This window comes from Astyanax mexicanus, chromosome 3 (assembly GCF_023375975.1).
Source record: "Astyanax mexicanus isolate ESR-SI-001 chromosome 3, AstMex3_surface, whole genome shotgun sequence".
Taxonomy (NCBI): Eukaryota; Metazoa; Chordata; class Actinopteri; order Characiformes; family Acestrorhamphidae; genus Astyanax; species Astyanax mexicanus.
The window spans coordinates 50,267,549-50,294,470 of NC_064410.1; the positions used below are offsets into that span (position 1 = coordinate 50,267,549).

Sequence of the window (26,922 nt, forward strand, 5' to 3'; positions counted from 1 at the left end):
TTCTAAGTGAGATAGTATAAGCAGCACAACATCAAGTCAGCATTTCTCACGCTTCAGACACAGGGAATGTATACACACTTAAGACCTTGAGAAAAGGCTGTGAGTGATGAGGGGCGTGGCTACTGCTGACAGCTGGTTATTGTCATAGTTGTGTGACTATTTATACAGTAATAATTTGTCCTAATTTACGCACCCCTGCCACCTCCAGTACTGCTGTAATACAAAAGGAGGTGCTGGACTCGACAGGCAGTCTCTCATCTCATCTCATCTCATTGTCAACCGCTTAATCCGTGAAGGGCCCCGGGGGGGGGGGGGGGTGTGTTCAGGATACACCCTGGACAGGCCGCCAATCCATCGCAGGGCAGACGGACACAGACAGACAAACAGACACATTCACTCACACACTCACACCTAAGGGGCAATTTCAATCAAGTTCCAATTAGCCTGAACATGCCGTCTTTGGACTGAACCCGGAGGAAACCCACGCAGACACAGGGAGAATGTGCAAACTCCACACAGAGGCAGTCTCTTACCATCCAAAATGAGTGTCACCTCTCACCTCTTTTCCTTGAGGTCACATTCCCTCACACACACACATAAAATCACTTCAGCACCTGTCTGTGTCAAATGTCAAACACATGGCCTCAGTATTCACTCACACACATTTGTGTTAGATTAGATACACTGGCAATCTAGGCCAGAAAACCCTGTAACCCGTGTGTGTGAGATTTAATGGAAACAGGGTGTTTAAAAGAGTTATAAACAGAGTTCATCGCTGTGTTGAAGAGAATGTGGAGATACATTCTTGTGTATTTTGTAACATGTACAGTAAGCAGTTTCTACATCAGTGTTGTGCAGTTTTTGTAATTTATGTGAAAGTGTGTTTGTGTGTTCTATGGGGATTTGGCAGCAGTAAGTTGACGAAACTAGAGAAGCCACGTGGAGGCCTATGAATGAGCCACCAGGGGAAATAGTCGGCTTATTACACGTGTTGACACATCATATATACTTGTACCCTGCAGAATATCTGAATATGAAATAGACAAGTTGTGTGTGTGTGTATTTGCGCAATTGTTAATCTGTATCAGCAATCGGTAGACACAAAAGTGTCTAACTGCTTTTAATAGACGATGTGTACACGAATACCAGTCTATAAACTTAAATAATAAAAAGGACAGGAAATACAGGGGAAATGTACCCACTGTGTGTGTGTACACTTCACACAGTTTCCTAAGAAGACCATCAAAATGTATGTGGCAGCATGCTAAATAACAGATTGGCTAAGACAGGAAATGCAGGTGAAAGATATAAAGTACATCTGTGTGTGTGTGTGTGTGTGTGTGTGTGTGTGTGTTTGTGTGTGAGAGAGAGAGAGAGAGAGAGAGAGAGAGAGAGAGAGACAATTTCCTAAGAAGTAAGAAGTCTTTCATCTACCTCCTCCCACTCCTAAAAAAATATAGATGATGAAAGACAAGTGATCTAATTTAGTGATCTTGGCAACAGAAAACACAGGTGCTCCACTGATTGGAAACAACCTACACAGATGTCAACAGCCAGACCTTTCCACTTTTCCATCAATAATAAACAAAATACAATTGCTTTACAAAATACAACTTCAAGGATCTTTGTTGGATTTCTGCTGTTCCATGTACCTTACAGCATGAATGAGCAGGTCACTGTCCTTTGCTAAGATGCGCTGAACACATCCAGGTAGCTGCACCACTGAAATAGCAATCCGCCAGTCAGAGCGCACCTGACTCTTAAAGCATAATATTGCATGTTATGCCCAAAACACACTCCTGATTAATTAAGAGAATTAGTACATGCTTTTTGCATATTTTGAGTCGCACAAGGCGTACTTTTCCTGTCGTTATGATAGCAAAGACTCACTAGCACGCCCTAAATCAATCTGCACGGCATACTGTTGATGACTTGCCTATGGATCTTTAAATGATTATGTTTTTTGGGCTGAAAAACAGATACATACTTAATTAAAATACCACTGGTTTAATTTTTTTTTTGCATGTTGGTTTATGCTCTAAATTCCCAATATTTATTTTATTTTTCTTCAGAAATTGAGAGTTTACAAATGTACTGGGACATATTCTCATGCATTGTTTCACTGAAATTAAGGGTATTAAAAGGAGTTTATCCTGCTGTTATTGGAATAACTGTCTCTACTGTCCAGGGACGGGTGTCTATTAGATTTATTAGATATTTATTAGATTCATCCATCTGGCACCCACTACAAAGCCTTACTCACAAGTTAATACCTCACAACTTATAGGTGTGGGCATTCCCAAATGGTCCCCTCAGTTAACACTTCATGATCAGTTTACATTCTGCTGTCTTTTGGTATGTCAGTGTAAACATTTTTTCAAGAAATTAAAAAAGGGCTTCTAATAAACACACTACAGCAGTTAATCAGCTCAACTCCAAGTCGTTTATGAGCTGAATAAAGTGTGTTAGAGGAGGAAAACATTAAACACTAAATAGCTGTGCTCTTCCTGGAATTCATTTTAACACCACAGTCACAGTCTTAGTCACAGTCACATCTCTTTAATAGGTGACACCTCTGCGTTAATACAGCGCACTGGTCTGAGGTGGACTGAAATAGAGAGTGATGTTGTAGATGTGTATGACTTATTGGACTTCATCTTCTGCTGAAATCACTCATACAGAATATGTTCTGTATTGATCTTTCTTGATAAAATCACTTTTTACAGATTTTACAGGAAACTGTCAGTCCCCGCGGTCCGGCCCAAGCTGACCACAGCAGGAAGCCGTTCACTCAGAGAAACAAACAGGAACAGATGATTGCTAATAGCTGCAAACGACACAACATCTGCTTTCTTACAGAATGTCAGACACTATAAATAATTCAGAAGCTTATAATGAGATCTAAGACCCTGTTATGATAACAACATGGCCTAAACATACACACTATTTCACAAAGGACACCCAACAGAGAAGGAGCGAGAGAAAGAAAGAAAGAAAGCGAGAGAGACAGAGAGAGATAGAAAGAGAGAGATAGAATCAAAGGACAATTGCTCTCGTCAGAGCCGGGTCAGCTGCCTGCTGTGTACATTCATCATTGTGCTGTGGAGGAGGAGCTGACTCTGTAATGAGGTGTAGTATTACCTGTGGAGCATTTGGAGTAAGTAACACCAACCACAATTAGAACAACTACATCTACTATCTCTCTTTGCAGGTGATAGCTGTCCCATGAGGATCTTTGGCCTGCAAAAAATGATATAAACTCCACCTCCTCAGCCAATGAGAACATACGTTTTTCTGCATGGTAACATGAACCACAATTGTGTGTTGTGGTTATTGTGTTATTTATGGGAGCTCATATCTGCCAATACTTATTTTATTTATTAAGTTATAAATATTATAATATTATAATAATATATAATATTATATATTATAATATTATTAAAATAATGAGAAAGTGTTTTAAGAAAAATTACCTTCCTCCTGCTATATTATATGTCTTTTTGTCTGTCTATCCGCTCCCAGTCTTAGAAGGTTGTGTTGCTTCTACACTTGGATTTTCACTGACTGAGATAAACAGAGCACAGGCTCTCCCAAAATACTGAGCTGAGGGTGGGAAAGAGGCCTGAGCACAGAGAGAGAGAGAGAGAGAGAGAGAGAGAGAGAGAGAGAGACAGAGATGAGGTTAACAGACCATGTTGTGTAAAGGGCTGATGGGAAAGTGATTTTTGCATGACTCTGTTTGACCGTTTGACCTTGACCCCTAAATCACACACTCTTCTCCTCCTTCTCCACATTCTCTCTTTCTGTCTTTCTTTCTTCCTATCTTTCTATAAGAGCCTGGGCATGTTGCTGTACAGGCCTTGAACAATCTCTCTCTCTCTCTCTCTCTCTCTCTCTCTCTCTCTCTCTCTCTCTCTCACACACACACACTATTAAGCACAGCGACTGTTAATACAGCTGTTGTTGTCCCTCCTTCCCTTCCTCCCTTACTTAATTCTTCCGTTCAGCTCCCATCCAACATCCCACCACCCCACCAACCACCATTCCTCCCCCCCCCTCCCTCTGTCTGTTTGTATAGACTTTTGTATATATTTTTTGAGTTATTACTTAGATTTATCAACTTAAAATTTAAAATTTGATAGGAGCAGTTTTCCAGATAGGGATTAAGCTATTTATATAAGATATCTGTCTGTCTGTCTGTTCTATCACCTTCTGCTTACTATATGTGTTTTTTTTCTCTCCACTCCCAGATTTAAATGGTTTTGTTGCTTCTACACTTGGATTTTTACTCACTGACATGAACAGAACACAACCCCTGTCCTGAAAATAACCAATATAGCTTTTCATGATCATAGTCATGCTGTGGACATGGGTTGTAGATACTAATTAATTATTCTGAGAAACTGAATGATTATTTTTTATATATTCTCTCATTATTCTAAGATACTAAAACATAAGTTATAGATACAAAATCATGATGCAGAGATATTAATTTATTGTTTTGATACACTAAGGGACAGTATCCAGGACAAGGTTAAGTCCTGAACTAATGGCTTTTAATGGAAAAGCTCCATTCAAAATCCTATATAGTCCAGGAGGCTTAATTCCAGTCCAGAAAACTGCCACCAAATCATTATTTTAAAATACTCTCTTACGTTTTAAAGAAAATATAATCTAGGACTATAGGCTTCTAGGACCAACCCATATAGTTTTAGGGTTTATTACGAACACAGTCATGCTGTGGTACTAAGACTAGGTAATTGATTAGTTTTAGATTCTAAATCTGATTCTGACATACTATCTCATTAATATAAGACATTATTCATTGCATTGGGATATTCATTTTTTGTTTTGATAAACTTGGGACAGTTTCCCTAATAGGGATCGAACGCAGTCTTGCATGATACAGCATTCTGAATGTGGATTGCTGTGAGGATTTGATTGCATTCAGCTACACAAGATTTTTCTCTTGTTCTTTTACTTATTTCTAACACAGTTTCTAAAGACAGCTCCCATCCACCATCTCCCACAATCCCACTCAACATTCCTCCATTTGTCCTTTAGGACTATAGTCTTATAGGAGCGACCCATAAAGTTTTAGGGTTTATTACGGACACAGTCATGCTGTGGTACTAAGACTAAGTAATTGATTAGTTTTAGATTCTACATCATTATTCTGAGATACTATATCATTGTTCTGATATACTAAGCCATTACATTGGGATACTCGTTAGTTTGAGATATTAATTTATTGTTTTGAGACACTTGGGGCAACTTCCCAAATAGGGATTAAGCCCAGTCTTAGACGAGTATTTATACAGTATTCTGAATGCAGATTTAGTCCTGGACTAGGTTTGCTCACTCATTGCTGTGAGCACTTGATTGCATTCAGTAACACAAGCTTCTTCTCTTGCTCTTTTACTTAATTCTTACACAGTTTCTCAATACAGCTCCCATCCACCATCCCCCACAATCCCACCCAACATTCCCCTCCCTCCATAACCTCTTCTCTTTCTCTCTTTTCTCCTCGTCTCCCTCTCTTTCTCTCTTTGTCCTCCTCCCTCTCCCCCCCTCCTCCCGCTATCTTCTCCTCCTCCTCCACCCCGCCCCTTCTCAGGCTGGTGACGTTAGGAACAGCCGGTATAAATCAGCCAGTAAGATTAGAGTAGCTGTTCTCCGTGCCTCGTTTATTCTGCCCCCTCCATCACTCACGCGCTCATTCTCCCACTCGCTCCGTCCGTCTGCTCATCTTGCGCTCCTTTGCTTTGCTCTGAAACCGAAAACATGGCTGAGGCTTTCGTCGGCACGTGGAACCTGAAGGAGAGCAAGAACTTCGACGACTACATGAAAGCCCTGGGTGAGTATGTTTACACAGGGGCGCGAGCAGGTGCTTGTTCGTGATCGTGATCGCGTGGCGATGTGCATGAACGAGAAACAAAAAGGCCGTGTTTCTGTGTGTTTGCACGGGTTATCTCTAATGCAGAATTGTCCACAGGCAGCGCGTGAGCATGTGCAGGTGTGTGGTGGATGCACGGACAGATGGAGAGAAAAGATAACGTTAAATAAATGAATGAAAAGATGAATGAATGAAGGAGGGAGGATCCCCCTGTCTGGTTCTGCCAGCTACATCTGAGCTGCATGCGCAGATAAATGTATCGTAATGCACTGACTGGCACCCACGCACTAGCAGTGCCCACCACGTGCATGCTGTATGCATGCAGCAGCAGTGATTGCGCGTTTCTCGTTAGAGCTCGAGAGCTCGGTTATGGTGTGTTAAATCCAGTGTGTCAGCTTGGCCTGTATCGACTTGACTCCAGCCTGACTGCAGATGTAGGTTAAAGAGTAAAGCAGAGGGAGGTTAGGCCCAACACGCCCATGCCTGAATACAAATCTCAAAATAATTACTTCCTCAGCATAACAACCTGCTATATATAATACACAATAAAGTGAGGATCTTTTATATAGTATTTTTAGCATTTCTAAAGAATCAGTATCTTACTATAGTGAGACTCACTTAAACAATGATTTGCTACGTATCTTACAAGAAGTATCTCAATGTTTTAGTGTCTTTAAAATAATGAATTAGTATCTCATACTAATAAATTAGTGTAAATTTCATTTACCAAAGATGTATTGTAAACTAAAGATGTAGCGTCTTACGCTAATGAGAATTGTTCAAACCTAATGAATTAGTATCTCAGGCTAATCTATTAGTGTCTTAAAATATCAAGATAGTATCTCCAAATAATGACTTAGTGTCTTGAAATGAGATCTCAAATTAAATATTTAATGTCAAAAACGAATGAATAGTAGCTCAGACTAATAAATTAGTGTTAAAATAACAAGATAGTACCTTGATCTCATTTTGTATTTTTCAGTTATGAGTCTGACAATAATGACTCTAGATGATAATCTCTGGAATATGAGTGTGTTAAAAGTGAGTCATGCTTTTGAGTGCATGCAAAAAAAGGGAGTTTCCAAAGTGCCTGGATGCTTTTAAGTAATGTAATATTATACACCATGTGCAATGATTTGTAACCTATTCCCATTGGTTCCATCATAATCTTCATGTTTCTGAAATGGGAAGTATGATTGATTATGATTATATTTGTTAGACCAGTGTTTCAGGTTGGCTTGTATCGACTTGACTTCGGCTTGACTGCAGTTATAAGTTAAGTGTAAAGGAGAGGGACATTAGGCCTGACATGTCCACGCCTTGCAGCAACAGCAAGTGCTCTGCCTTAACTGATCACTCACAAGCTTCACACAATGCACACAATAGACGTTTGTTCAGTCCATAAAGTGTGTGTGTGTGTGTGTGTGTGTGTGTGGATGAGGCCTAGAGAGAAGAGAAGCGGGGGGGTGGGTTGTGGTGGGCTTTAGGGAGGATCCTTAAGTGAATGGTGGGAATTACTGTGTGACTGATGGTGTGGTGGGGAGTTGGGTGGGGCAAGAACTAGCTAGTTTAGCTTCTTTGCTTTTAAACATCTGTCTCTATCAGAAGGTCAGAGTCACCCCTGCCCACACTGACCCACTGTATTTACAGAACAAATCAATCAGATCAATATGAACAGCTTGCTCTGTCTGTGTGTGCATGTCTGTGAGTGTTACCTTGACCCTTATGACCGTTCCAGAGTTTGGTCATCTGCTGGGACATGTTCACCCATGAGTAACCCAATGAATGTTAGTGGGGGGTGGTTGTGAGCCAGTGAGAGAGGGACAGAGGAAATATGTTTAATTTATATGTACTTTCCAGTCATGCCTTGGGCTCTGTCTGTGTGAATATATTAAGCTCAGTTGAGAGAACCATTTCCTGCAAGAACAGGAACATGTGATTCTGGGTCCTTTCAGTCATGGTGTTTTTGTTGTCCCCTAATGTGGAAATAGTGTTATTAGCTAAACATTCATGTGTGCTCAGGTTTGTACAAAAAAAAAAACACACAGCCAAAACATTAGAACATTAAGTTTTCAAAGTTGACCATATGTATCATATATATGCATGAGTTAATAGATTTTTTTTGTATTCTGTATTCCAGGTGTGGGCTTTGCAACACGTCAGGTTGGCAGCATGACCAAACCCACCACCATAATTTCCCTGGAAGGTGATGTCATCACGTTAAAGACAGTCAGTACCTTCAAGAACACAGAAATCAACTTCAAACTGGGAGAAGAGTTCGACGAGACCACAGCAGATGATCGTAAAGTCAAGGTACAGGCATGCGTTCTTGAGAAAATGCCAAGTCCATGTTCCAGCATGCTTTTAGTGAAAGAGTTCTGTAGATATGGGTGTTGTCTAAAATGCGAGATGGATGTAGGTCATTATCATTGCCTAATTTTAAAATGTTTGCTTTATATAAACATGCCCTACTTGAAGAGTGCTTGTTTACAGGAAGATTTTATATAATGAAAATGAATTCAGCTACTTTTACTAGTCCCTGTAATGAAGTACTGTCAATAAAATAGCAGATTAACATGAACCTGTTGCCAGACTTGGTCTAGAGTGGTATTTAAACCCTTCAGCATCGAGCGTTTTGGAATAATTGTGCTCCATCCAGTGTTTTGTAGCTGAGACTAGGTGAGGTAGGCAAAGCTCACAGTAGACAATGGTTTTTTCCATGTATTGTGTGTACTAAAATTATGTATTTTACACTGCACTATGATTAAATATCTGAATTAATTTGTAGTTTGACTTTTTTTTCCAGTGTCTTTATTGTTTTCTTCTTTCTTTTAGTCTTTGGTGACCGTTGATGGAGGCAAGATGGTTCATGTTCAGAAATGGGATGGCAAAGAGACAACACTGGTCAGAGAAGTCGACGGCAACAGTCTTACACTGGTTAGTATTACCTGCATGCCAATATACTGAATGTGTGCGAGAGTGCGCCTGACTGAAGTGCTGACTTTGTGTCAGCACGTGATAAACCTCACTCAGTATAAGTTGCTGATTCTGGGGGGATAATGGTGTACGTTGGCACAATTTTCCTGCTGATTCATGTTACTTTCACTTCTTTGACAGACACTAACTCTCGGCGATGTCGTCTGCACACGGCACTACACAAAAGGAGAGTAAAGTGAACCACACAACCCTGTCCTTGGTCCTGTGGATGCCTTCTCTTTGGTCAAGTACATTTCCAACAGTTGTCAATAGTCCTTGTTCCTTTTCTTTGTACCATACACTCAAATGGAAATAAAACTACCTTTACACCCAATTCCAGTGTGTTGATGTTGTGCCCATATGACATTAATGGGGGTCCAGTCTGAGATTCCTCACCTTAAGCTGGTGTTCAAGAGCTGCTGCCCGCAGTACAGTGCCAGAGACATCACAAGTCCATCACACGGCCTATTTATATCAGTCAATATTTCCATCACAGGCTCCAAAGTGAGGGAAGTGCATTGGGAAGCTATGTTGCTGCATATTTATTTGGAACTCTGTTCTGCACATCTAATTTAAGCATGTTCCTGTATCCCTATGACCTGTGTTCTAATTTAAGGTGACGAGTGCCTTGTGGCCGTGTAACTGGGTGAAGGGAGGTCATGAAGGATGAACTACCTGACCCTTCACCTCTTAACCCCTAATCTTAACTATTGGAAGGAGAAAAACTTTTTGAAATGATTGGGGTTTTTTTAGGTTTAGGTTTAATACATTTGCATTAAGGACAAAATACATACAAAATTAGCCTATCATGCATACATTAATTTTACTAACTTTACTTACTTATATAAATTCATTAGTGAGACTTATGTTTATGCTTCTTGTGCTTTTTCTTCTTCTCTGAGTGCTTATGGGAGTGTTTTGCTCTCTTGGTGTCATCACTGCTGTCAGAAGATGAAGAACTGTGTCGTTTTCTTTCTTTCTTCTTTTTCTCTTTCTTTGCTTTCTTTTCCTATGAATAAAAATGCAAGGAAAGGTAAAAAACCTGGAACAGCAATGCAAAGAACTGGAAAGTACAGAACAGGTTGAGCACTGATAATATAGCTGCCAAGGATTAAGGGAGATATAAAGAACAGAGGATGGAGGAGGAAAGGGCTTGATAAACGTGAGCATGTGGTTATGTAACTGGTCGCCTGCTGGGTTTCTTCTGATGCTATAAATCTAACAGTTGCCAAAAGGGTGTGCCTGAGGGGTGTGTTACAACCTTCTTTCGTTTCTGAGGTGCCGATTGGACGCTCTGGCTGGCGGGTTCCTCCTCCTCTTCTGGAACCAAACTGTACTGTAGCCCAGCCTGGGAGAAGCAGTCCTTTGCAAAGTGACCTAAAAGCAAACACACACACACACATGGACCTTTGACTTACTTAGACAGTCCCACACAGCTGTCGTGACAATTGTTGAGCCTCAGGATGAACTAGAGATAAAAAAAAAACTACCATGTTCAGATTAATACACTAAACTTCCAAAAAGAGAAAGTTCGGCTGTACACTATTAGTTCCTTTTAATGGAAAAAAATTCTCCTGAAAATGCCAATAGTGCAAAACTAGGCTTAATCATTGGCTGGGAAAATGACCTTACATGTCCTACTGTTTGTGGACACCCCTTTTTATGAATTCACTCAGCTACGCTACATTAAGCCTTCAGTACATTTTAAAATGTTATGGTTTGGGATTAATAAAGACCAATTTATACATCCTTTACCAATTACATTTAGATGTAATTGCTCTAGATGCTCTAGTCCTGCTCCAGCCAATATTTTGTTATGAACTTTGGCTAACATCCTGTCCTTCTGTCAATGCAACCAAATAATTATAATTATGTAATTAAAACTATGTTGTACATAGGTATTTATTTCCGTTATTTTATGAAGGCTTAGTATCAATAGACTACAGACTAATAGTGCTACTATACTGATGACAGTTTGAGGGGTTGTGTGGTTTCCTGATATCAGTGTACAGATATAAACTGAGAAAGTCTAAGAAGCTCTGCTGCAAGGGCTGTGGCTTGTCTTTGATGAAAGTAACAACAGTAAAGATTTTATCTTCAGTAAGTAATTGTTTTCATCTCCAGCTGTCATAATGTGGTTATATAAAGGTTGTGATGTTTTTGTAATAAAATGTTCTAGGTTATTCTTACCTGTGCAGCCACATTTCTTACAGGTGGTGTTCAGCACAGCTTCCAGTGTTATTCTCTGGCTTGTATTATCCAGAAATCGCTTTCTCCTGCGCGCATCCTGTCTGTATGAACATATTCAGACACAAACTTAGCTTAGTTCTGTGTGTGTACATGAGCACAGTAGTACACACAATTGCCAATAAGCAAAATATACACATTTGATGCCTAAAGAAAATTCCCACAACCTCTTAAATGTACTTTTTCTACAAATAATTTTCTATAAATAATTATAATTATATAAATATTATATTCTTATATAACTGAAAAAGACAGTTTTATTTATTTTTATTTGTAGATAAAATACATTTGGAGCCATCACATGTGCAACTATTTCTTCTTTTACATTTATTTTTAAGGAAGTCAAAATTGTGCAACCATAATAAAACTTAGCATGAATAAATCCCAAATAAAAACAAAAGTTTAATTTAGCTATTTATCATAGAATAGCAAGCAGCTTCCTTCAGCTTTTATATTGAATATTAAGGTGTTAAAATAAACTTCTTATATTTCAATTTAAAAAATGCAAAATACCAATATTACTGCCACATAAAAGTTATTTACAGGTTTATCTACTCAGATCGCTCTCAATTATCCTACTGCGAAAACATTAAAACAATAATTTAAATAATCAAATTAATTTGTTTAATCTCCCAGCACTTATAACAAGTAATTAAAAATCGAGAATGAGAATAAAAGCTTTGGAAAATTTAAATCAAAAGCTTCTGTTCCCTTAGTCATACACTACTAGTAGTTTAATCAGTAAAGAAGCGACAGCTCTCCTGATTTACTACTTTATAGAGCCAGCCCTGCTTTACTTGCAGCTGCCTGTCTATGTTGATATGCCTTTACCAGATTTGCACATCTACACTGTAGATAATTTGCTTATTACCTCCTTGCAGAATTGTTTGAGTTTAGTCAAATTTTAAGGTATGGTCAGATGGGATGTTCTGTTCAAGTGCATCCACACATGATACTTAGCAGAGGACTGCATATGTTCCTCAATAATTGTGTTTATTTTGTTGTTTGAAATAGTATATTTTCTTAGTAAACCTGAAAAAATAACTACCGCCCCCATGTTTCACAGTAGGTACAGTGTATTTTAGGTGCTGGGCTGTGTTAGGCCATAAAACCTTAAGCCACACAGTACAACTTTACAACTTGCCTTTTTTTGTGGAAAGAGGGCAGTGGTCAGCTTTATGTAAAGAAAGGTGGAGGTGATACAGTTCTCTCTATAGAAAAATCTCTGCTCAGAAAAATTAAAGTCTCTTAAAGTTACATTTCTACAACTTTATACTGGAGTCATTGTGGCACCATAAACTACTAGTAGTTATTCTTACGTTTTTTTCAGTATTAGGTGGGAGAAATCAGCTTAGTGTGTGGTCTAAAAAGAATGACTTTACCTGAAAAGATGCATTAACACTTATTTAAATCAGGTATTTTCCCAATTTTAATGTTCACGATTGATAAGAATCTTTTCCCCCCACGTATATATAGGGTTAACATTTTTGTATTTTGGTACATTTTGTACTGGCACTGTATAAATGTGTAAATGGGTTTACTTACTCAGCCATCACATTGTTGGGGTCTAAGTCTCGCCCTGAGCCTTGATTGACAGCTTTCATGGAGAAGGAGAGTTTGACCTTTTCATCATTAATCTGGTTTAAAAAGACACATAAATAACTGAAGTGTGCAGTATTTTAGATTACTATAAAATAATTGCTAAAAAGCATGTATATTGCCATTCCCAGTTTTAATCAATTGTGTTTAGTTATCAATTATGAGTGCCATATTATTGAGTGTCTGCTCTCAGTTGTGTACCTCTTTGCCAATGACTTTAATCCAAACTTGCTCACCAACGTCCACGATTTCAGAAGGATTCTCTATTCGAGTTGCAGACATCTCACTCTTATGAACCAAACCTGTTAAGAGACAAGTGTGACTAATTCCATATTTTTATGTTTATCCTGAGTGAAAATAAAGGTTGATTTATTGATTGATATTATTAATTACAGACATATCTCAGAGCCACATACAGGAGAGAAGCTGTATCCAGACAAGACCACACAACAGAATTGGGACTAAAATAAACGCTAAATTATATGAATGAATTAAACTACAACAAGTATGACCAACATAAATATCAGCATAACAATCAAAGAGTTGTAGCACAATACACAGGCTGTGTGCCGATTGCTTTCTACACACTTGAGCTGCATAATATTGGGGAAAAAATATATTTTATAGTACAAGATTTTCACCACCTTATACCTGAAATATTAATAAAAATGTAATCAAATAAGTGGTATTGGGAATATATAATGTACAACTGGTAGATAATTCATGGAAATGGAAATCTAATCTTAGTGTGGGTTTGGAACAAAATATTAATACATGAAGTGTATGCATATGAAGTGCTAAAGTATTACTTTTCCAACAATGGTCGCTGCCCTGGCATCTTTGTCCACCATTATTTTGTTTTTATTTTTTTTCAGACATTACACATTACATTGTCCTTTGTAACCACAACCAACAACTGACTAATTCTCAGTACAAAATATGGATATTTGAGTATTTTGAGATTTTTATTCAGACTACACAACCAAAAACTAGGTATTACTAATTTGTTTGCAACCGGGACACACTCATAGTGCTAAATGTGAACAGGCAGTCATGGAATACAGTAGCTAGTGTGGCTAGGGTAGTCTGAGCACCTCTTAATAAGTGTGCAGGTGGAAGATGTGAAGCAGTTAGTTATAGAAGAAAGTGACAGCCTCTTGCGTAAATGCTTTGTAGAGAGGAAATTACTCATATGTTGTCATATTTTGGTTATTTGATATACTTTTCAAACCAGCTTTACATTTTTTCTTTGCTTTTTGCTGCAGAAACACACTCTACATTTCTTGCACCAAGACTGCTTATTCCAAGAACTTGGCATTTAGCTTTTTAGGCCTGATGTTAGATGATGGGTTTAAGCATGCAGCTCCAGAGCCCAATGTTCAGGCTTTATACCGCCCTTTACCCTTATACCGACATTAAGCGTTAGTCATGGTGAATTCAGGCTCATTGGCTGCTCACCTAAAAGATTGCAAGGGTTAAAGTGTATGTGAGTGGTGTCATTCACCATCCACAATTGAATAAGACAATGAAAAGTCACCTTGCTTCCTGTATCCTGGAATCTTTACAAAAGCTCCATAATCTGTTACAGAAGCCACCTACAAAGGTAAAAGAGAAACAGAAAGAAAAATAGGAGGCGTTACCAATTAATAAGAAAAAACCCTTGAGGAGTTTACAATCTCTCTCTCTGCTCAGCTGTTACCAGGTCTCACCTCTCCTCGCAGGATACTGTACAGCTCTGGCAGTCCATCCAGCCCAGCTGGCTCTCTATGCTCACCAGCCATCGATGCTCTAGGTTGAAACAGAAAAACACATAGAAGGCATTACAAAAAGCACAGTTAGTGGCAACGTACAAATTTGGTATCAAAATATGCTCTCATAGAAATACAAAGACATACATATGATCAATGGTCTGTAAGCACTGGTAATATTTAACATATCCCCTAGTGTTATTTGTGTTACCATTTGATTCCCCCCAATGTATAAGTAATCACCAATCACAATCATTTAACTGAATTTTCTGAATCAGCTTTGCTAAAAATATTGTCATTTAGAGCATTTATTTGCAGAAAATGAGAAATGGCTGAAATAACAAAAAAGATGCAGAGCTTTCAGACCTCAAATAAATGAAGTTTTAAGAGTTCAGAAATCAATATTTGCTGCAATAACCCTGGTTTTAATCACAGCTTTTTATGCATCTTGGCATGTGCTCCTCCACCAGTCTTACACACTGCTTTTGGATACTCCTGGTGCAAAATTCAAGCAGTTCAGCTTGGTTTGATGGCTTGTGATCATCCATCTTCCTCTTTATGATGTTCCAGAGGTTTTCACTTTGGTTAAATCAAGTTGTCTTTTAACCCAGAGCTGTACAGGTCCTTCTAAAAAAATAGCATATTGTGAAAAAGTTCATTCTTTTCCATAATAAAATGATAAAAATTAAACTTTCATATATTTTAGATTCATTGCACACCAACTAAAATATTTCAGGTCTTTTATTATTTAATACTGATGATTTTGGCATACAGCTCATGAAAACCCAAAATTCATATCTCACAAAATTAGCATATCATGAAAAGGTTCTCTAAACGAGCTATGAACCTAATCATCTGAATCAACGAATTAACTCATAACACCTGCAAAAGATTCCTGAGGCTTTTAAAAACTCCCAGCCTGGTTCATTACTCAAAACCCCAATCATGAGTAAGACTGCGGACCTGACTGCTGTCCAGAAGGCCATCATTGACCCTCAAGCAAGAGGGTAAGACACAGAAAGAAATTTCTGAATGAATAGGCTGTTCCCAGAGTGCTGTATCAAGGAAGTCTGTGGGAAGGAAAAAGTGTGGAAGAAAACGCTGCACAGCGAGAAGAGGTGACCGGACCCTGAGGAAGATTGTGGAGAAGGGCCGATTCCAGACCTTGGGGGACCTGTGGAAGCAGTGGACTGAGTCTGGAGTAGAAACATCCAGAGCCACGGTGCACAGGCGTGGGCAGGAAATGGGCTACAGGTGCCGCATTCCCCAGGTCAAGCCACTTTTGAACCAGAAACAGCGGCAGAAGCGCCTGACCTGGGCTACAGAGAAGCAGCACTGGACTGTTGCTCAATTTTTGCATGTCATTCAGAAATCAAGGTGCCAGAGTCTGGAGGAAGACTGGGGAGAAGGAAATACCAAAATGCCTGAAGTCCAGTGTCAAGTACCTACAGTCAGTGTTGGTCTGGGGTGCCATGTCAGCTGCTGGTGTTGGTCCACTGTGTTTTATGAAGGGCAGGGTCAATGCAGCCAGCTATTAGGAGATTTTGGAGCACTTCATGCTTCCGTCTGCTGAAAAGCTTTATGGAGATGAAGATTTCATTTTTCAGCATGACCTTGCACCTGCACACAGTGCCAAAACCACTGGTAAATGGTTTACTGACCATGGTATTACTGTGCTCAATTGGCCTGCCAACTCTCCTGACCTGAACCCCATAGAGAATCTGTGGGATATAGTGAAGAGAAAGTTGAGAGACGCAAGACCCAACATTTTGGATGAGCTTAAGGCCGCTATCGAAGCATCCTGGGCCTCCATAACACTTCAGCAGTGCCACAGGCTGATTGCTTTCATGCCACGCCGCATTCAAGCAGTCATTTCTGCAAAAGGATTCCCGACCAAGAATTGAGTGCATAACTGAACAAAATTATTTGAAGGTTGACTTTTTTGTATTAAAAACACTTCTTTTATTGGTTGGATGAAATATGCTAATTCTTTGAGATTTTTTTTTTTTTTTTTTACTTTTTTGCCAAAATCATCAATATTAAAACAATAAAAGGCTTGAACTACTTCAGTTGTGTGTAATGAATCTAAAATATATACATTACAGAAAATAATGAACTTTATCACAATATGCTAATTTTTTGAGAAGGACCTGTGTATGCAGTGTTAAAGTTTTAGATATTATTTATTCGAGTTTTAACTAGCAATAACACGGTTATACAGTTTTCACTACTATAAATTGCTGTGGATATCTGGTATTGCAATTTCTACTAGTTAAAATGTAGTTATAAATAAGAGAGAATAAAATTCCATAGCTTATGTCACTATGAACTGAATTATCTGCTCTTCATTTAAAAAAGCATGCTACATTTTAGATTACATTTTAATTTAAGAACTGTCCATTATAAACATCTATTATATATAAACCAATAATAGAAGGAAACGTTGCTGAACTTACTGCTTTCTTCAGGTGAATCCAGGTCAGATGGGAGAGAACGGAACCGGTTTGTGGATGAAGAATAAGGCTGGAGGAGCTTTTATGAAGTCGGTAGATCTTAGTTTAGGATAAATTAAGCATTTCATGCAGTTAAAATACTTAAATAAACCAATAGGTCAGCAAATAATCAGCCTATACTTTCAGTAACACACACTGAATAAACTCGTGCAGGGCTCGTGTTGTTGTTCTGCTCCGCTTACAACTTCCTGTTCAAATGGGCCTCCGCACGGCCAACAGCCAATCAGGAGCCGGCAAACATGAACGGACCAATCAAACGCCCCGATATCACCGGAAGTGTTTGTATTTCACCCCGGCGTGGTGTTAATGGTGGACGGTGAGGAGATCCGTTCAGCTGAATTTAAACTCATACAGAGAACCCCGACCCCCGGCTCCAGCTCATACCCCCGCCTCACCCCGAGAGACCCCGCCGCTAAACACCATGATCGAGCCGAAAAAGCGCGGCGCGGACATGGCGCTGGTTCCCGCCGCCGTGAAGAGACCGAGGAGCGAGCTGGTGGCCGCAGCGCAGAACCAGCAGATCGCCACCATGGTAACTAACAGTCTGATAATCTGGTAAAAAACACAGACAGGGAGATATTACTGTAAAACACTGTACAATTATGAGGTACACTACAGTGTGGTATGTCTGGAGTAACCACACCAGATTTCTGTAGTAGAAACTTTTGTTTCAGATGTGGTATGATGTACTGGTTTAGGAATAATATCAGCTCTACAGATCAATCTAATAAAGCCATTCCTATCACCTGGAGCACAACCCTTTCGAATGTTCTGTATTTATTCATAAATATGACCTAAAACATCATCAGATTTTCAAACAAGTCTTAAAGTAGGTAAAGATATTAAACATATTATACATTGCCATTTATTTATTTAGGAAAATTATCCAATATTACACACAGCTCTGGGAAAAAAGGAGACCACTTCAGGTCTGAAGATTGACCGTCAACTTATTTGAATGTCTGTCAGCAACCGCAGAATAACATTAAGTGACCTATAAAAAGAATGGCAAATGGCAGCTGGGTTGAAGTGCATGGAAAGAACAGTTCAAAACAATCTCTCAGAGGCGGGCTAGAAAAAGTACATTCTCCAATGAGAAGCAAAAAAAGAACCAGGCTAAAGTTTCCAAATTTGTCTATAGAGGACTGGAGTAAGGTCATCTTCTCTAATGAGTCTAATTTTCAGATTTGCTCAACACATGGCCATCAAATGTTTAGATGGAGACCTGCAAAGATGTAAAAGACACAGCTTGCACCCACTGTGACATTTGGTAGAAAATCATTAATGATCTGGGGATGCTTCAGCAAGGATGGAATTGAGCAGTTTGGTTTTTGTGAATGACACATGATTCAAGCCGTATACAAGGTTACCCTGGAAGAAAACTTGCTTCGTTCTGAACTCTTCTTTAGATTAAACTTTAGTATTGTTGTTGTTTCTAAATAAAGGCGAACTTGTTTAGCTTTGCATTATTTGAGGTTTGAAAGCATGGCATCTTTATCGTTAATTTGACCATTTCTTATTTTCTGCAAATAAATGCACTAAATTACAATATTTTTAATTGGAATTTTGAAGAATGTTGTCCGTAGTTTATAGAAACTACATATACCTATAAATAGTTAAATCAGAGAAACAGATTATTTTAAAGTGTTCTCTTAATTTTTTCCAGAGCTGTATTTGTGAGTGGCAAAAGTATATGAGCCTCTGCTTTCAGTATCTGGTAGTCTAAATAAACATTGAATCAATGTCAGAATTTCAACGATGCCAGTGAAGGATTGTAAAATTAAGATAGAAAAACAATCATTAACCTGAAATGATGTACTGCAATAAAAAAGAGCGTTTATTATATGTTTATTCAAACATATCTCTAATTTAGTTCTAATAGCCAGTAAAAATGCATTCAACATATGTGCAGTGTTAAATAGCTTTAATACAATAGCTTAAATACTGTTATTGGTATGTAAAACTCGGAACTAAGTTAGTATCTGTATAACTGGTGTTATTTTAGTTAATAATTTGTTAATAGTTGTTATAACAATTCTTTGCCTCAGTTTGAAAATTGTTTCCTTATATTAACCAAAGCATTATTTTGTCAGGGTCCTCCTCGCAGCTCCAGTTTACAGGCTCCTATAATGTTGCTGTCTGGACATGAAGGAGAAGTCTACTGCTGCAAGTTTCATCCCAATGGAGCCATGCTAGCTTCTGCAGGATATGACCGCCTCATCTGTAAGACTATACTCTGAGCACGTTTGTGAAAATGCACTGAGCGTTAATTTATTATTGTGTTGTCTTTCTTTCTGTGAGCCATAATGGTAAAAGAACCACATGATGGTGCTTATAATTTGCTAATTTCATGGGGTCAGAGCCTCAGAATTAAATATAGTCAAAATTCTTAAAAAAAAAAACAACAACTGTAGATGGTCAGTTTTGGTTTTATTCTGCTATGGGCTAGTCTCAGTCAAAAAGACCCAATTACTGTAACATAATGTGTATATCTGTTTGACCCCCTCTGCATAAGTTTAATAGTTTAGCTAATTACATTTTCTTGTAATAAGCTGGGTATTCTGTCTGAAATGATGTTTGTGTGTTTTGCAGTGTTATGGAGTGTGTACGGAGACTGTGAGAACTTTGCCACATTGAAAGGCCACAGTGGAGCTGTGATGGAGCTTCACTACAATACAGATGGAAGGTGTGTTTTAAAGTGTAAATAAGTTATAGCATAGATCAGGGTATCTGTAGATGTCTTGCATTCATTTATTAAAGAAAAGACTTTGATTAGATTTAAAGCATTTTAAACCCATCTCCCATAGGTCTTAAAACTACAGGTTTGTTTTTATTTTCAAGCATTGCATTTTACAGTTTTTAAATTTGGAATGCAGGGTAGCTTACTGATTTAACTGCAGACCGAGCAAAGTGGCGTAATTTAAGGTTCTGAGTTGTGCTACTTACAGGTATGTTAATTACTTGCTATTAGATTTCCCCAATTTTTTACTGGACCTTGTTTTTTAGTGGACGGTTTTATTTCCGTTTGTGTAAAACTGTTAATTTCTGTTTTTTATTTATATATTTGTTTAGAAATCACAAGCGTTTATTCTTTTTGGTTTGTTTTTTGCCTTAATTTTTTCTCTAAGCATGTTTAAAAAATTTTGTCTTGCATGCCGATAACCTGAGATTCATCCTTTTTTTTCATGGTGATCCTTTTTAAAGGTAACTTCTTAAGTCATACTTCTTTCTCTCTCTTTTTTCAGCTTGCTCTACTCAGCCAGTACGGATAAGACTGTGTGTGTGTGGGACAGTGAGACTGGTGAGCGTGTAAAGCGTCTAAAAGGCCACACATCCTTTGTTAACTCTTGCTTTCCTGCACGCCGCGGTCCACAGCTAGCCTGCACTGGCAGTGACGACGGAACTGTGAAGGTAACGACCGTAACATATCTCAGTATCATGTGACACTTGAGACAAATATAGAGGAATATTGTAGAAAATGTGCACCATGCCAGTGCCATTTAAAGACAGGGGAAACCCCCAGTAGGCCCACATAGCCTTTAATCAATATTTAAAAAATGTAGCCCTGAGGGATCTGCACTGTGCACATTTTTGTGTTCTTCCTCATTAAGGACACCAGATTTTAATTATTTATGCATTTTAACTACTTCCCCATGGGCTGGATTAAAAAGATAAGACATGTAGAGCATCCTGCTATAAGCTCCTGATCCTGCTATGTTCAAAAACATTAGTACATTTTCTGTAACTGTGTATTTTGAGCCAGTATATTAATTTAGGTTAAGTTATTTGTGTGAATGTGCAGGGACTTTTCTGCACACATGGTTACCATAGAGAAAAAAGTCACAATAAAAAAAACTGGCTTTAAATCAGTGTCCTCCAAAGATGTTTTAAATAAACAAGGTGTTAACTAATACAGTCATTAAATAACAACCTATAGATAACCCTATTCCATATTTATCTTAAATTAAACATATGTACTGTAACTGTATTAAAATGATCTGTAAATCAAGTATATCAATTATATCCTAATGTATAGGGGAAAAAATACTACTATGTTTTGGAGCATTGCTGTGAAGTTTTGATTAAGTAACAACAGCATTAATCAGGTCAGGATGTTGGATGATTACCTCCCCACCTCATCCTGAAATTACTTTCTCCACAGTATCAAGTTCTATTGATGAAATGTCTGCTCTACAGGGACTAGACAAACTGTGTGCATGCATTTGCACATCTGTGTTAGTAATGGGTGCAACTTAAATGCATTCATTAGAATATAGTGCACATACAATATTGTTGGATATCTTGCTTTAATGCTTTAAAATAACCTGGAATAAATTGTTTTTTTTTCTGCTGAGTTTCATTAAAAGATTCTTGTTTAAAATGGCTGTTTGTACATGGTTTTATTGTGAGATATGGGGTATGATATTCTAAATAAAAAAGATCTATCAATGGCAAATCTGTTTTAATCTGATTAGGTGAAATTTAGATTAAGTAGGCTTGTTGCTTATCCATGTCGGCTAAAAAGGGAGCAAAACATCTCGGGGAATCTAATGAATTTCTATGGCACTGTTCCAGAAATTGAAAATCTCTATCAATGCTTTCAGTGTAATCCTTCATCAAAGAGTGTTGTCAGTGACGTTGGCACCTCAGATTTAATACAATTGAGTCTTTTCAGTTTCTCAAACGTTTTCCATGGTGCCATTTTTAACAATATATCAGGATTAATCTGGAATGTACGCCTTTAGATAAACATGCTTATGTGAGTGTGACCCACTTCTGAACTAGTAGTAGGAAATGTGATGTTAGAAATATTGAGGGGGGGATATAGGTTGGTGGTCTTTAATACAGGCATTCACAAAATAAACACTAATGAATCAAATATGCATTTTTTGTACTTTATTTATCTGTTTTTTTCCAGCTGTGGGACATCAGAAAGAAGGCGTCTGTTCATACCTTCCAGAACACCTACCAGGTTCTGAGTGTGACCTTCAATGACACCAGTGATCAGATCATTTCTGGAGGCATCGACAATGACATTAAGGTACTACTTACTTTTCACAGACTAACAGTAACAGACTAAGATGCTTGTTACTATAACCTGAGAATCACTGGTTCAATTCTCAGATCATGCTGTGGAGCTCAGAGGGAGCACACTTGGCCTTGTTCTGTCTGCGGAGGGTTGATGCTGCTCTCTCTCCTCACTGCTTTTCGTGTGATGCTCAGCACAGGAATCTGTTAGCTGATGTATTAAAGCTGAGGAGCTGTGGTTTCCTCTGAGAGATTTGGAAAACAGGTGGTGGCTGGGATTAGGGCTGCAACTAATGATTATTGTGTTAGTGGAATAATCTGATGATTTTTTTTTTTTTTCTGGTTAGTCAATTAGTCAGCGATTATTTCTGTCATGTCCTCCATCTCTAAAAGCAAAAGAAACAGCTGAACATGTGATTTAAAAGGTATTTAAATGTCTGGCTATTATTTAAATGTGGAAAGTACTGCTATTTAGTTGAGTATTTACTGTGTAAGTGAGCCATCTCCCACTGCACTTCTGTCCCCAGCACTTTGTGTAATGCGGTACTGTTACAAATTTACGATTAGATCAACTAATCGTTGCAGCCATTGCTGGGATCAGGTGCCAAAGAGGTTAAGTCTTCACCCTCCTAGGGTTGGAGGAACTGCAAATGATAAATGGGAATTGAGTAATTTGCCTTCCAAAATGGCTGGAAAATGGGGTAAAATCTTTAGTGTTGGTTTGTGCAGAATGCTGAATTTGGATTTTCTTTTCTTGTGTGCACAGGTGTGGGATTTGAGGCAGAATAAGCTGATTTACAGCATGCAGGGACATGGAGACTCTGTAACAGGACTCAGTCTCAGTTCAGAGGGATCCTACCTACTGTCCAACTCCATGGACAACAGTGGTGAGTGTCTGATAGAGAGAACATTAGATATAGCGGGCTGTAAGCAGTGTGTGTGTGTGTGTGTGTGTGTGTGTGTGTGTGTGTGTGTGTGTGTGTGTGTGTGTGTGTGTGTGTGTGTGTGAGTGTGTGAGTGTGTGAGTGTGTGAGTGTGTGAGTGTGTGAGTGTGTGTGTGTGTGTGTGTGTGTGAGTGTGTGTGTGTGTGTGTGTGTGTGTGTGTGTGTGTGTGTGTGTGTGTGTGTGTGTGTGTGTGTGTGTGTGTGTGTGAGTGTGTGTGAGTGTGTGTGTGTGTGTGTGTGTGTGTGTGTGTGTGTGTGTGTGTGTGTGTGTGTGTGTGTGTGTGTGTGTGTGTGTGTGAGTGTGTGAGTGTGTGAGTGTGTGAGTGTGTGAGTGTGTGAGTGTGTGAGTGTGTGAGTGTGTGAGTGTGTGAGTGTGTGAGTGTGTGAGTGTGTGTGTGTGTGTGTGTTCATTATATTGATTCTGTGATATGATCTGTGTGATGCAGTGCGTGTATGGGATATCCGTCCATTCGCCCCGAAGGAGAGATGTGTGAAGATCTTCCAGGGCAATGTCCACAACTTTGAGAAGGTAAAGCCTACTCTTCTACTCCATTTAGAAAGAGCTGATAAGATCACATTGTGGAATGGTCTCACTACTGCGCTTGCACTCTGACCTTTTGTTTTGCGGATGAATGTTAATTCCAAGGCTATTAACCTCTAATCTTTCAATAAAACTATTTCTGATTGGTATTGATAAGATAGTGGATGCCATTAAAGTTTTGACCTTTTTTAGGGCAGGTTCTATTTACTTTGCTTATCATGAGCAAGGGCACTTTGCTTAAATTAAGAGTATAATAGAATCATCTGTTGTTAAATGATTGATGAACTGTAGTAAATAGGGACTGATAATTGTAGATGTTCCACGTATTCAGACTAATAGCCAAGACATGGTTGGTGCCCAGTTTTTGCTTCTTTAGTTGAGCACTGGCAGTGTAAGGCTAAATGTTAATATTATGCACTAGACTTATGTAATCATACTGGTACTTGCTTTCCTTTACTTAACCCACTTAGTATACAAGCATTAGGCAAATAGGATTTATTTATTTTACATATAAATATTAATACGCCATCTGTCCACTTCATTCAAACCACCTTTTGTGGGGCTCTGATTGGTCCAGCAGTCTAAGCGCTGCCACTATGATCGCCGGGAGATCGCCAGTGTGAATCCTGTTTATGTAGCTTGCCATCGGCTACCGGAGCCCTGAGAGAGCACAACAGGCCTTGCTCTCTGTGGGTGGGTAGATGGCGCTCTCTCTCCCCACATCACTCCAAAGGGTGATGTCCATAGCACAAGGCGTCTGTGTGCTGATGTATCGGAACCGAGTCGCTGCGCTTTCCTCCGAGCGTGCTGTGATGCTACTCAGCAATGCTGCATCAGCAGCAGTTTAAAAAGAGGTGGTGGCTGACTTCACATGTATCAGAGGAGGCATGTGCTAGTCTTTACCCTCCTGGTTTTGGGGCATCACTAGTGATTAGGGGTGTTCTAATGAGTGAGTTGGATAGTTGGCCGTGTAAATTTGGGAGAAAATGGGAAAACAATAAAAGAAAAAAGAAAATAAGATAAAAACACCATTTGTTTGTATGCTGATCCGTTTTTTTTTCTTCAGCTCCACTGATCTTATCAAAGCATTTTGTAGGTGTATAATTGCAGACTGTAGTCCGTTTCTTTGCTTACTTTATTATTATCCTCCTTTCACCGTGTTCTTCAATGGTCAGGATCCCACAGGATCATCACAGTGCAGCTATTATTAGGCTAATGGGTTATTTAGTGTCCAGACTCTTGCACTGATTTATAATGTGTTTATTACATACTCATGTTATATAATAATTTTTTGTGTTTCTTGTTATATATGTCTAATCACAAGCATCTTAATTTGTAGAACATTTAAGTAAAAATGATTTTTGTACTTTTGTCCCAAGAATCTTCTGCGGTGCTCGTGGTCATCAGATGGGAGTAAGATAGCGGCGGGCTCTGCTGACAGGTAAGCAGAATATAAAGCTTGTGGATGTGTTTTTATAGTCGGTTTAGTGACTCTGTATAATTGTGGTTGTCCTGTTTTTAGGTTTGTTTATGTGTGGGACACAACCTCTCGTAGAATTCTCTATAAGCTCCCTGGTCACGCGGGATCAGTTAATGAAGTGGCCTTCCATCCAGAAGAACCGATTGGTAATTATTTGGCCTCTTTTTATGCACTTCTATTCTATATATATTCAGTGTGTTATGTTAAGTATTTTATTCTTTATTTTTTTTCCTTCACAGTTCTGTCTGGATCCAGTGACAAGCGGCTGTATATGGGGGAGATCCAGTAATGCCTGTGTTTGTGTCTGAGTGAGTGAATGAGTAAATGAGTGAGTGAGCTAGTGATTTAGAGACCTGTTGTTCTGAAACCATGTGTGTAACAATGGATAAAATGTGGGCCTGTTTTTTATGCTTTTAATAAACTCATTTTTGGAGAAATGTCACACTGTAAAGTGTTTTTTCTCTTATCAGATTTCTGTGTGGGAAAAGTCTAAAACCTTACAGAAAGCAGTACAGATGCTGTCACCTATATACTGTTATGGAATGTGTAGACTCATTCTGCAAAATAACAAATCTGATATGAAATTAATATCTTTTTGATTTCATAGGATTTTATATTCACAATTATATGTGGTGGAGTAATAAGTGGCAGGGGAAATGGCAATAGTTAAAGGGGTCAGCTTCCTGGCATAGCACACATGCCAATCTATTTGAAATATAATTTTCCTTGCGGTAATAGTGAGAAAATATGAATAAAACAGTTTCCCTTTGTACTTTGTGTGAATAAGTGGTTTGATCCTGTTTACTGGCCCAGTTTAACGTAGCCACTTTAAAAGCAACAACAAAACAATGTATTTTTTGTCCCTTATTGCTAAAAAGATCTCAAATAATATTGCTTTGTTGTTCTGATGTCAAACTGAGGGACAAACACATACAAAAGTTATTAAAGTTCAGAAATCATAAACTTACATAAACAGAGACAAACCCATCCAGTCCTGAAGATAAGAGATCAGATTTGATAAATGTAGCATATGCATATTTTATTGCTAATGCAAAAGTCATGTTAGTCAGTATTTACATTATATAAGTAGATTAAATAAAAAATGGGATGCTACTACTTAGGAAAGGGTATTTTCTCTTTTTTATTTTCTCTTTTCAGTTGATGCATTGCATCAAACATTGCAAATATAAATGCTTGCCAGTTCATCTCTGTTAAAAATAAAGCCAGCTTGACCAAGCTTGACCATACCGGATGACCAACTTTATTTCAGCAGGAATGTAATGATTTAGTAACAAAATGTTGTAAAAAATGTTGTAAAACGGTGTAAAACTGAAAAGCATGATGCTTTTCATAAAAGTATGTGAAAAGATTCCAAAAGTACAAATGCATCAACGTTTACTAATTTTTTTTTAAATGTGTTTTTAAGTAGTAGCCCGGATTAGGCCTGTCACAATAATGACTATCAACTTCTCATTCAGTAAATAACACAGTAAATACATAACAGTAATTTAATGAGACCTTTATGCTTCCCATTTACATAATTCTTCAGATTGAAAATTCTTAATGATTAAAAAGCATCTATTGTTCTTTAGAGGGTGTACATGCGTTATTATACAATAATATTGTCATTATACTGTATCAGTGCCATAAAATGTTATTAAATAGGGATGCACCACATATTTGGCAACCAAAATGAAAGCACCTTTAGTGTTTTGCCAAATAAGTTTAAAAGAGGGAATAGTTCATAGTGAACAGTGGTGTTTCTGATGCAGTGTTTAAAACACAACCAGAATGGATTGAGGCACATTTGTAAATGTTGTAATGATGTTTAATTTTTTTTGCTTTTGGTGTATCCTTAGTTTTAAAATAGCCCACATATTTTAACTTTTAAAAATTAGGTAGAGAAGCTTGTTTTCTTTCAGTGAACACATTTACAGTGTAGTGCAGAGA

The 26,922-nt window shown here is 38.3% G+C and overlaps 3 protein-coding genes across 4 annotated transcripts; 2 read left to right on the forward strand and 1 right to left on the reverse strand.

Moving 5' to 3' along the window:
* Positions 1–5,655: 5,655 nt before the first annotated feature.
* Positions 5,656–9,206, forward strand: fabp3 (fatty acid binding protein 3, muscle and heart). The gene is made up of 4 exons (XM_007245666.4): positions 5,656–5,857; positions 8,037–8,209; positions 8,732–8,833; positions 9,014–9,206. The coding sequence occupies exons 1-4, from the start codon at positions 5,785–5,787 to the stop codon at positions 9,065–9,067; spliced, it is 402 nt and encodes a 133-aa protein (XP_007245728.2). The 5' UTR covers positions 5,656–5,784; the 3' UTR covers positions 9,068–9,206.
* A 408-nt stretch (positions 9,207–9,614) lies between these two features.
* zcchc17 (zinc finger, CCHC domain containing 17) lies at positions 9,615–17,173 on the reverse strand. Of its 2 annotated transcripts, XM_049475933.1 has the most exons (9): positions 16,923–17,173; positions 14,943–15,093; positions 14,428–14,506; positions 14,256–14,313; positions 12,920–13,020; positions 12,665–12,756; positions 11,063–11,163; positions 10,134–10,249; positions 9,615–9,881 (listed from the first exon to the last, which is right to left on the reverse strand). In XM_049475933.1, the coding sequence occupies exons 2-9, from the start codon at positions 15,008–15,010 to the stop codon at positions 9,726–9,728; spliced, it is 771 nt and encodes a 256-aa protein (XP_049331890.1). In that variant the 5' UTR covers positions 15,011–15,093; positions 16,923–17,173; the 3' UTR covers positions 9,615–9,725. The 2 variants fall into 2 exon arrangements, with proteins under 2 accessions (XP_049331890.1, XP_007245730.3); XM_007245668.4 differs by lacking the exon at positions 14,943–15,093.
* Positions 17,174–17,266: 93 nt separating this feature from the next.
* Positions 17,267–25,414, forward strand: snrnp40 (small nuclear ribonucleoprotein 40 (U5)). The gene is made up of 10 exons (XM_007245669.3): positions 17,267–17,511; positions 19,073–19,202; positions 19,572–19,665; positions 20,225–20,390; positions 21,898–22,020; positions 22,774–22,894; positions 23,398–23,480; positions 24,872–24,933; positions 25,015–25,118; positions 25,212–25,414. The coding sequence occupies exons 1-10, from the start codon at positions 17,401–17,403 to the stop codon at positions 25,259–25,261; spliced, it is 1,044 nt and encodes a 347-aa protein (XP_007245731.1). The 5' UTR covers positions 17,267–17,400; the 3' UTR covers positions 25,262–25,414.
* Positions 25,415–26,922: the final 1,508 nt, after the last annotated feature.